Below are 12167 nucleotides of genomic sequence, written 5' to 3'. Positions count from 1 at the left end.
TTGGTCATGTGCAGCCGCCTGCTCCATTAATCTCGGGAAGCGACGAGGGGTCCAACGGAGGTCCCTAGGACACCTCCTTCTCTCCCATCACTGAGACTCCCACCTATCAGCAGATTAGGCCCTATCTGGAGGATTCTTTCATGGGAAAACCCCTTCAACTCTACTAAACGGATGTGGACAGACGTGATAAGCAGTATTCTTTTTCAGAATGAAAAATTTTTTTTTAAAAAAGTGAGGTTCAGTTTAATCAAAATTATCGTTATGCCCCAACTGCTATATGTGTTACAGAATTCCCCCATTTGGATATCCCAGAATGTTTTTAAAGCATTAACCGTATGTTTTGGACTTTTATTTGGGGTTAGGGGCGTCCTGAGAATTAATTGTCCAAGGAAGAGAGAGGTCCGGCTGTCCTTAACCCTCTGGTATACTTTTTTGCTGCTTAGCTTCAGCATTTTAAGGGTTGGGGGAGGAGATACAGAGAGCCTTAAATCGGGACAGATACACTTGATGGGTCAGGTTCGTAACTGTCCACGATGGAGGCACATAGATTCCAATTACATCAGGAATATCTACCGATTCTATGTTTGGGGCACTTGGAAATGCCATGGTCTCCAGGGCATAGTGGGTATTACCAAGGTTACCCTGCTGTGGCATAACCCAGATAAATGGGAGGAATGAGATTTATACCAGATGGAGGGATTGGAATTGTGGGTACAGAAGGGTATAGTAGGTCTCTGTTATACAATGATAGTACCCTATAATCATTTCAACAATTGCAGGAAAAGTTTGATTTCCCGCAAAATCAATTTTAAAATACCTTCACTATGCCATGCTTTGGAAGCACAGGGTCATGAAGGCTCCTTAGTGGTTCAATCCTTTGTAATTATTAATCTGCTGGAGCGAGAGGGGGTCTGCTAGTGGATTAATTTGCTGTATTAATTAATTTTTTGATACCAATCTCCCTTGATAAAACTTGGATTAAACGGTCAACTGAGATAGAGGGCGTTACGGTGGAATTGTGGATGGATATCCTAACTTTGGTGCCTACGATTTTGTTTATATCGCACATAGGCAGTCTCACTCATTTTTGCTTGTATATCGTACTACAGCACTTCTGCAGAAGATGGGTGTGATGTGGTGTTTATGTGTTGTAAGTGTTCTTTTGTACAAAATTATTCAAAAACGGTTAAAAAAAAAAAAATCTTCATTCTAAAAACTAAAATAAAGGAACATACAGCTCAGTTCCAAAATGGATGGCAATATCAGTCACTACGTTAAGACAATCAATTTACTGTGAAGGAAAATGCTATCAATCGTCTAAGGCTGAGAAGAGAGATTCACAAATAAAAAGCACTACACTAAACATGAACAGCATTAAAAAGAACCATGGACTGGATTTGACAGGATTTCACAGACAGAAGACTTGGTCAGTGAAATGGCCCGTTTTTTAAAAGAACCAAGTGCGGTTGTGTGGCACCAGCCTTAGATAACGACAGGCAGAGTTTGTACCATATTTCACTATTATCCCGCATTCACAGGATAGGCAATATCACACTGATCCGTGGGAATCCAACAATTACAAGTAGGGGCCTAGTTTTTACTCATTTAATGGAGTGGCAGCTTGAGCAGGCAATAATATAGGAGAGTAAAATAGTTGTGCTGTGCAGCACTTTTATAGACTGTAAATAAGAGTATGGTGTTCGACAATTTCCAACACTCCCAACGTAGCAGGACGCATGCTACCTTCCACTCCATCAATTAGTGATAACTCGACCCGGTTATAGTGAATGGTGGGGGTGTCAACACACAGAAAAAGATATATAGAGCAAAAATGTATATTTAGTAAAGGAAACTCATGGAAATACGATAGTCTCTCAACAGAAACACTCACTTAATCGGTGCCACTGGGTTCCCCTGCCGTGCTCGCCTTTGCTCTGGAGTCATATAATCCCATTTAAAAACTAAATTCCAATCAAAACCTAGAACAAAAAAGCAAGCATATATTTTTTTTATCTGCAATATTTTTATCAAGTAGTAGATAAAACAGTATACAGGTTCTGCATGTGCAACAATTGCTTCATAAATCATCTCATATTTGTGTCCTACTGCTTCTAATAACAGCATGAATACTGTATTTTTCAGACTATAAAAAGGCACATAAAAAATCCTTTGACTTTCTCAGAAATCAAAGGTGTGCCTTATATATGAACCGTGCTTACAGACAACAGCTGCCTTGAACTGTGCACAGGTCTGCCACCTGCTGGTCATTCAGCCTTATAATCAGGTGCGCCTTATACTCCGGTGCACCTTATAGTCCGAAAAATAGGATAATATATTTAGATTAGGGACCATTATATTTACAGGACATTAAGCACTTGTTAAAGGACAAACCATGTTGAAAGCTCCCTCACTTTAAAGTAGAAACCCTTTCATACCATCATATTGTCATACAGTGGCTTAAGGGATTGTGAAAATTTGTATTGTTACCCACTGAAGAAGTGATAACAATCAGATCATTGACTGTTTGACCGTCGAGACCCCTACCGATCATGAGATTAATTAGTTACATTGTTAGTTTATACTATCAAATTTTAGGACGCAGCGATACCTAACATTTTTATTATTTTTACCATTTATATTACCTCTAGGGAAAGGAGGGGGATTTGAATTTGAATTTTTATTTTATTACATTTTTTAACTTTTAATTTTTATTTTTACTATTTTTCATACCCCTTTAGGATACTTCAACCCTAGGTTGTCAGTACGGCAGTATACAGGGATTTTACAAATCATCTATTACAATGTGCAATCGCACATTGTATAAGAAAAGATACTTATAATTATACATGTAATTGAACATGTACAATAATTTGTACATGTTCAAGAGAGGCCTGGATGACTTTCTGGAGAGAAAAAATATCACGGGTTATGGGGATAAAACATTTATTTAATTCTTGAAGGTTGGACTTGATGGACTTGCGTCTCCTTCCAGCCTTATATACTATGATACTATGAATTAGCAGTGTGGAGTGTGGGGACTCTGTCCCCGCGCTCTGGCCTGATAATTATAAGTTTCTTTTAGGTGATCCCAGTGTGGGGGCCCTGCACAGGGCATTTCATTAACAGGGGTGCCCCGCATAGGGCATTTCATTAACAGGGGTGCAATCTTGAAGGAGGGAGCCACAGCACCAGAGGTCAAAATTCAAAAGGGTTTATTTATAAGTGCATCCAAACATGATGAGCGCGACGTTTCGATTCACAATGAATCTTTATCAAGCCTTGATAAAGATTCATTGTGAATCGAAACGTCGCGCTCATCATGTTTGGATGCACTTATAAATAAACCCTTTTGAATTTTGACCTCTGGTGCTGAGGCTCCCTCCTTCAAGATTGTTAACCCCTGGTTTCCGGCATCAGAAACTTGGGCCGCGGGCACCACCACAAATTGATCCACTTCACAAGGAGGATTGCTGCCCTACCTCTCCATTGTATTAACAGGGGTGCCCCGCACAGGGCATTTCATTAACAGGGGTGCCCCGCACAGGGCATTTCATTAATTGGAAAGGCTGCCATGCACATTTAATTAAAATGTGAGACTACTGGGCATTTTATTAGAGCCACCATAGGCTTTTACTTGAGTCAATAAGTTTTCCCTAGTTTTTTTGTGGTAAAATTAGGTACCTCTGCTTATACTCAAGTATATACAGTAATCACTTTTCTTCTAGTTCTTATTTCCCATCGATTTTCATTCTTATAATCTATAATTAGGTTCATTAAAGATTTTACTTACTGATAGATCCTGGCACCGTGACTGTGGTAATCTTATATTTGTTACCCATGGCCTCCACTTCCTTTTAAAATTATGCTAATGAGCCTAAAGGGCTCCTGGAGTTACCAGAGCCCCTCTGTGCTGCAGCATCACAGGCTGTTAAACTGTCTTCCCCTCCTCTTTGTGCTGGCCAATCTGTGTGATGCAATTTCACTGTAGCATAAGATGTTTAAACATATCGTGGGAGATGCTCCATGCAAAGTGTAAACAGCCTGTAATTCTGCAGAACGAAGGGGCTCTGTTAATGTGTTCTGACACATTAGCATAATTTTACAAGTTTAACTTTTTTTTAAAGTGAACTTTTAGAAGGAAGGCAACCATGGATAACAAATATAACAAGACAACCATAGTAACTGTGTCTAGATTATCATGTTTGATTTTGACAGTAGATTTTCTTGAAGTCTGGAGTTGTAATGTACAAAAACAAAAAAAGTTCATGTGGTATAAATACCGTTCACCAAAGACCTATTATGCAGTGACTCCTAAAACCTAAACCCAAAGGCCGTCGTTGTGGAACTCAGAGACACACAGATGACACATGGCTGAAAAAATGGGATTACTGGACCTTCGCTTGCGGCCAGTGAAAAGCCTTATGCACACTAATGTATGCTCCCTCAGGCGAGCATACAGGCAAGTGCAGGAGAGAGGAGGAGTGAGAGCTCTCCATTTAAAGCTAGCGGCCGCCTGGCTCAGTCATGGTGCGGTGAGACCGTGTGCACACCGCACATACGTTCATGTAGTCCAAATACATTTCTAAAAAGACGGATTTATGGGGTGGGCAGCTGGGGCACGCGCCCCTAGGCCCCCGCCACTTTACCCTTAAAGGGGTCCCTACCAAATGTGGGCAATTAAGGCGGTCAAATGGTTGCCCAAATAGCCCACAGTATGTTCGATTCCGGCTTCCCAGGTGTCATCCTATAGACTATAATCTATAGCAGAGCGAGGGCACAATAAGTTTGCTGCTCTGCCATAGACCATCGGGCTGACACAAGATGACGGTGCCCTGCAGCTGGTGGCGCAGTGAAGTCACACACTGCTCCGCAATTGCCAGTATATTGACAGCGCAAGGCAAGAGGAGGACGACGGTGCACATGGGATGAAAGGGAGTACAATTTTATTATTTTTCCCAAGGCTGTATATAGTTATTATAGGGGGCCTGTATATAGTTAGTTATCATAGGGGACTGTAGTTTGTTATTACTGGGGCTCGAAATAGGTCTTAGAGTGGTTGGATAATTTACCACCCCTAATCCGTCCCTGAATTTCTAACATCACATTGTACCTCCTTTTAAATCTGCTGAAGCACCAACATATTGGAAATTATCCATGTTAATCACATCGATGATAGGCGACACAACTCTAGTTCTGTCCTAAAATGACAAAAAAGGAAAAACATACAGTAATGAATGCAAAGAATTTACGTAAAAAAAATGGTACAAGTATAATTAACATTAGGTAAAATTAGTGCAGGTAATCTTACCTGTGGTTGTATTTATTATCCACTGCCTTCTGGCCCTAAGTTTTTTCAACTGACCAGCAATCAGACTTTCCAACTGAACCATGGCACAGGGGAGATTTATCAGAAATGCCCGAGAGCAGAACTGTTCTAGTTGCTGATGTCAACCAATCAGAGCCCAGCTTTCATTCATACATGAACTGTGGGAAAACTAAAGTATAGTTCTGCTCTTAGACAATTATGATAAATAAACTTGTATATGGACAGGAAGTCAGTTTTCTATTCATTCCCATGACTTCCTTTTCACATGTAAGCCATGTTAGTTGGAGAGTCAGTCAGGTGACACAGATAAGAACCGGAGGGAGACTATAACCTACACTACATTATATTAGAAAATAAAGGCTAGAAAATATAGATTTTAGTAGTAGGCATTGCTCAAAACTAGTAATTTATACAGATATGTAACAAAACAATCTCCTCTCCTCTTCCCCCTGTAGAAAGATGACCACAGCAGGCATATCTCACTCTTGTGCAGTCAGCTCCTATTTTTCATGACCAGGAGCATTTTAGAGCACTGAAGCTTGCCGCCGTCTGCTCACTTCGGCAGAGAGGAAGGGATCTCGGGAAAGGAGAGGGAGCATTTGTGAGAAGGTGAAGGAGGAATGTTCTCCACAGGACTACTTCTGTTGGAGGATCTGCGCCCCCCTTCCCTGGACTCGCACTAAGTAGCTGGTGAAATTAGATGAGGGAAGCAAGATGGCTCAGTGGTCAGCACTACAGCCTTGCAGCGCTGGGGACTTGGGTGCAAGCCCCAGGGTCAAAGAGTCTGCAAAGAGTTTATATGTTCTCTCCGTGTTTGCTTGGGTTTCCTCCCACACTCTAAAACATACTGGTAGGTTGATTAGATTGTGAGCCCCATTGGGGACAGGAACTGATTTGGCAAGTTCTGTGAAGCGCTGCATAATTTGTGTGTGTGTGCACTATATACATAAAGGAAATAATTATAATATAATTATTATATATATTCCTTCACACTATTCTCTCCAAAGACTTCTCTTTAGGCCATTTGCCCACAATCGAATATGTTCTTACATGACCTGATATGGAGAGTTTAGTCCAGGATATTCCATCAGCTCGTGGATCGGTTTTTGTTGACCAAATTCTCTTGTGGTCAAATAGCCTTAATGACATTTCTGTAACCTTGTGTACATCTTGCTATAAGATAACAGAACGCAGAAAAAAAAGTCATTTAAGAGGAGAGACATTTTCCTTTGATATTTCTTACTAGGGGCAAAAATTTCCACTAATCCGGCTCTTATTCTGCTCTCTGCTGAAGTATTTAGTAACATGACAATGACACCTACGAAGTGAGTACAGGTCATTCGATGAAAACCAACCAATTAGGAAGAAGGATGTGCTGACCACAGGTACTGACCCACATTTACCAAGGACTTTGCACTGATAAGAACATGCAATGTCCAATAGAAAAACACAAACTGCCTGCACATGCATTTAAGAAGTGCCCACTCGACATGTGTCGCATGTGACCTTGTGATGCGACTGCAATACTCTTCACGCAACGCAAATTCCATCAATGAAATGGAGCACATTCGAACCGTGCACCACATTTATCACACAAAGTCCGACAGAAGTTTGTCACATGCCTCATATTAAAGACGCACCAAAAAAAAAAAAAAGTTGGTGCATTCTGTTGGGGCAGCGTAGGGAGCACCAGATTCAGAGAGAACAGCCCCACTTTTACCGAATCGGGTGCACTCTACACAGGCAAACTGCACAATGTGCAGTTTTCACTGTTTTTAGTAAATCACCACACAGCCAGAAGTCATTGGCAAGACAAAGTTGGTGTCCTGATGCCAAAGGGATTACTGAACTATAAAAGTTATGCAAAGTATCTGCCTATTTTCCACTAATTGACTGGATTCCAAAAGCAGTGACAAGCAGAGATAAAGAAAACTCAAATAAAAATGTCGTCACATCAAGGTCAAGGACACGTTTTAAGAGGTTAAAATAAATTGGTCACTTTATTACACGCAACGTATTAAAAAGATTTTTAACCATCTTTACCATAATGTCAAAGAAATCACCATTCTGATTGGGACATTAATTCATTTATTGGCCATCAGCCAATCTGAAAAATCAGCTAGAGCTAGTAATGCTATTAAAACAATCATGTAACAGGATCAGCTAGTAAATCTAATAATCTCACAAGATGAACAGCTTGGTGCCATGATCATTTACAATAAAGAAGAATCTTTCAGTTATGCATTCAATGCACAGGTAGTTTTTAGTTTAGGTTTTCCTGCAGAATTATTTTACTTGCAGAAAATAAAACCACCACCACGTTGACAAAAAGAAACAGTGTAACAAATACAAAACAAGCAACAGGAGTGGGGGACCTGCTCATGAGAGCATACCACCGACAATTAGTAATGAAAACAGAGATATGGTGTAAAAATTATTATTTTTTTTTTAATCAAATAAAGTTTTAATTTAAAACCAAACAATAGTTTGCCATTTTTTACATTTAAACAGCGTAGACAGTAAACTAAAAACACCTTAAACCCCTCCCCCATGTAAAAATTATCTTACGTGATGAGTTGTACTTTACATTGAGACAATTTTGGAATCTACAATCCTGGACATTACAGCTACAACAATACTTTTTGCAGTGTCTGGCGTTTGCAGCTACTGTCTATTGTAGTAGGGGTAGGCAATCACCTAGGGTGCTACCCTCGCCTCTCATTCTGGGGCGCTGCCTCGGCCCCCAGTATTGATCAGCGATATGTGTATCTTTAAGATACACGTATCACTGGTTGCTGTGCGCATCCAGCGACATCTAGGACAGTGATGGCGAACCTTTTAGAGCCTGTGTGCCCAAACTTCAACCAAAAGCCACTTATTTATTGCAAAGGGCCAGCACAGCAATTTATTTCTCCTCATTCTTTGACAACTTTCAATCGTTCAGCCTCCTAAAGACACCAACGCAGTTGAAAGGAGGAGGGCAAATTCACCTATCATTGTAGGAAGGTTCTGTAGGAAGACTCTTTGAGTCCTGTTTGGTGAACTTCATGCTGGGGTGATGGTCTGGGTGCCCACAGAAAGGGCTCCGAGTGCCACCTCTGGCACCAGTGCCATAGGTTCGCCACCACTGATCTAGGATGTAGTTCTAGGGAGCGCAGGAAGGCAAATATTCTTTTTTTTTTGGCAGAGGCAGTCTAAATACCCTACGGGGGGGGGGGGGGGCAGGCTGGCTACACACACACACTACAGGGAGGGGTGGAAGGCTGCCCACACACACTACAGGGAGGGGGGGCAGGCTGGCTACATACATACACACTACAGGGAGGGGGGGCAGGCTGGCTACATACATACACACTACAGGGAGGGGGGCAGGCTGGCTACATACATACACACTACAGGGAGGGGGGCAGGCTGGCTACATACATACACACTACAGGGAGGGGGGCAGGCTGGCTACATACATACACACTACAGGGAGGGGGGCAGGCTGGCTACATACATACACACTACAGGGAGGGGGGCAGGCTGGCTACATACATACACACTACAGGGAGGGGGGCAGGCTGGCTACATACATACACACTACAGGGAGGGGGGCAGGCTGGCTACATACATACACACTACAGGGAGGGGGCAGGCTGGCTACATACATACACACTACAGGGAGGGGGGCAGGCTGGCTACATACACACACTACAGGGAGGGGGGCAGGCTGGCTACATACACACACTACAGGAGGGGGGCAGGCTGGCTACATACACACTACAGGGAGGGGGGCAGGCTGGCTACATACACACTACAGGGAGGGGGCAGGCTGGCTACATACACACTACAGGGAGGGGGGCAGGCTGGCTAAATATACACTACAGGGAGGGGGGCAGGCTGGCTACATACACACTACAGGGAGGGGGGTAGGCTGGCTACATACACACTACAGGGAGGGGGGCAGGCTGGCTACATACACACTACAGGGAGGGGGGCAGGCTGGCTAAATACACACTACAGGGAGGGGCAGAGGCTAACACTAACCCTATGTATAAGAATATAACTACTATAATACTGCCCCCCATGTACAAGAATATAACTACTATAATACTGCCCCCTATGTACAAGAATATAATTACTATAATACTGCCCCCTATGTACAAGAATATAACTACTATAATACTGCCTCCTGTGTACAAGAAAATAACTAACTACTATAATACTGTCCCCTTAGGTACGGGAATATAACTACTATAATACTGCCCCTATGTATAAGAATATAACTACTAAAATACTGCCCCCTATGTACAAGAATATAACTACTATAATACTGTCCCCTTAGGTATGGGAATATAACTACCATGCCATATACCGCCACTAGCCATCCCCCACAATATATATCTAGCCCCTCTGTATATAGACAAACAGCCGCCACAGTATACAGCCAGCCCCCCCCCCCTTACATTGCCAGACAGTCCCCCAGTACACAGCCAGCCGTATATAGCCAAACAGCTCCCCATTATACAGCCAGCCCCCCTGAATGACAGTCCCACCAGTATATAGCCTGCCACCTATATATAGCCAAAGAGCCCCTCCCCAGTATACAGCCAGCCCCCCTGTATATTGCCAGACCCCCCCCCCCCAGTATATAGTCATAAAGCCCCCACCCCCTAGTATATAGCCAGCCCTCCCCAGAAAATAGACAATGTGCCCCAACACCCCCATCCCCCTGTATACAGCCTGCCACTCCCCCCCCCTTACTGTGTACAGCCAGCCGCCTTCCCCTCTATACAGCCAGTCTCCCCGGCACATTAAATTAATAAAACATCTACTCACCTTTCCAGTGCTCCCCCGAAGCTCCGCTGCAACAGTCTGGCCGCACAGTCCGTGACAGCTCAGAGAGCGCTGGCGGCTCACAGAATATGACACAGAAGCAGCCACTTGCCCACGTCATATACTGTGCAACGCAGGCACCCACGCAGCTGTCACGAACTGTGCGGCCGGACTGTAGCAATGGAGCTTCGGGGGAGCCCGGAAAGGAGAGTAGATGTGTTTTTTTGTTTTTTTTCAACCGGCCCCACCAGCCCCGGACCGGCATCAGACTCATCGGCCCACCAGGAGATCCCTGGCAGGCTGGCTATATACACACACACACACACACACACACACACTACAGGGAGGGGGGCAGGCTGGCTATCCAATTGCTTTGCAAAAGTGATCATTTTTGTCTGCCAGGTGCAGGCAGCTGCTTTGTTCAATGTTGTAATGCTCTGAACATACGGAGTAATCTAGGGAGAAGATGCTCATTCACAGTGGCTGAGGAATGGCTTCTCTAACACTGTCACTGCTGACGGTGTCAGAGAAGATAAGCATACACACACGCCCCCACCCCTGCTGTAGCACCTCCTCTGATGATCTTGGTAATGGTCGGTGCTAGGAATACAATACAAAGTGCCCCTGAATCAGTGAGCAAGCTCCTACATTCTGGTATGTTAGATTTAATAAGTTGGGGGTGGCGAAAGGTCCTCTTTAAATAGATTACTTTGGGTTAAGTTCAATTTACAGAACATACTCAACCTATTCACTAGTATTGCAAGTTTTTTCCAGGGATTTCAGCCTTTTCATGGGTCTGCATTGCCCAGGGCTACGAAAGCAAGTTGTGTTAAAGTAATCGGTAACAAAGCTCAAAGATAAGTGTCCCTGAATTCTTATTCTGCTACATTGTCCAACTAACCCCTAGACATGCACAATGTTGCGTTAATATGTGCAAGTGTTTGTTGGACAACAAAAGCATTAATTCATTTAGCCAAAACTTATGGCCGTACAGGAATAGTGGTCCCCCCTGAAATCTGGGGTTGCCCATGTGTTGTGGCCAATGCCATGTGTTTGGACTGGTATAGATGTTAAAGTCTAGAAAGCAAAATTAAATTACCGTATATATTCGAGTATAAGCCAACCCGAGTATAAGCCGAGACCCCAAATTTTACCACCAAAAACTGGGGAAAACTACTGACTCGAGTATAAGCCAAGGGTGGGAATACAGCAAGCCCCTAGTAGCATACAGCAAGCCCCTAGTAGCATACAGCAAGCCCCTAGTAGTATACATCAGCCTGCCCCCACGGCCCTTAAAAAAAATAAACTTAAATACTCACCCTCCGATGTCAGTGCGGCTCACCGATGTCCCCGATGTCAGCGCGTCCCGTCTTCTTTCTTCTCAGCGGCTCTTCTTCTTTCTTCTGGCATGGACGCGGCCATGTTTTCTTCTGGCATGCGCATACTATGACGCGGCCGCTGCTGACGTCAAAGTATGCTCATGCTAGAAGAAAACATGGCCGCGTCCATGCCGGAAGAAAGAAGAAGAGCCGCGGAGAAGAAAGAAGAAGGAACACTCTGATATCGGGGACATCGGTAAGCCGTGCTGACATCGGAGGGTGAGTATTTAAGTTTTTTTTTTAAGTGGGTAATTTTTTTTTTGTAATAGACTCGTGTATAAGCCGAGGGGACGTTTTTCAGCACATTTTTTGTGCTGAAAAACTTGGCTTATACACAAGTATATACGGTAGTAAGTATATCGGTAAGTTTCCTCCATATAAAAGACACACCCTAAACATTTTGTGCTATACTAAAAAAATAAATCAATATACATTTGGCAACAGTCTTCTTAAAGGGCCAGTTACCTCAGCAACTCTCTCGAGAAGGGGCTCCAGCCAGTGTTCATTACATTCACAGTGGCTATCAAGAAATGTGAGAACTTTAGATTGAGCTGCATCTGCTCCCTTAACACGTGACCGCATAAGACCTGTAACGACAGACAGATTAGGCTCATTGTAGACTGTACAGTAAAAGGTGTTAAAAT

The 12167-nt window shown here is 43.3% G+C and overlaps 1 protein-coding gene across 1 annotated transcript in view; it reads right to left on the bottom strand.

Moving 5' to 3' along the window:
* GALNT2 (polypeptide N-acetylgalactosaminyltransferase 2) overlaps positions 1-12167 on the bottom strand; it is a 78795-nt gene that overhangs the window by 28406 nt on the left and 38222 nt on the right. The window contains exons 7-9 of the mRNA XM_072141168.1: positions 11989-12110; positions 5111-5198; positions 1892-1979 (exon numbers count right to left, since the gene is read on the bottom strand). Of these exons, the coding sequence (XP_071997269.1) occupies positions 1892-1979; positions 5111-5198; positions 11989-12110 (298 nt within the window). The remainder of the gene's footprint in view (positions 1-1891; positions 1980-5110; positions 5199-11988; positions 12111-12167) is intronic.

Source organism: Engystomops pustulosus, chromosome 3 (genome assembly GCF_040894005.1).
Source record: "Engystomops pustulosus chromosome 3, aEngPut4.maternal, whole genome shotgun sequence".
Taxonomy (NCBI): Eukaryota; Metazoa; Chordata; class Amphibia; order Anura; family Leptodactylidae; genus Engystomops; species Engystomops pustulosus.
Note: the sequence above shows the minus strand (reverse complement) of the source record. Positions and strands in the feature narration are given on the sequence as shown.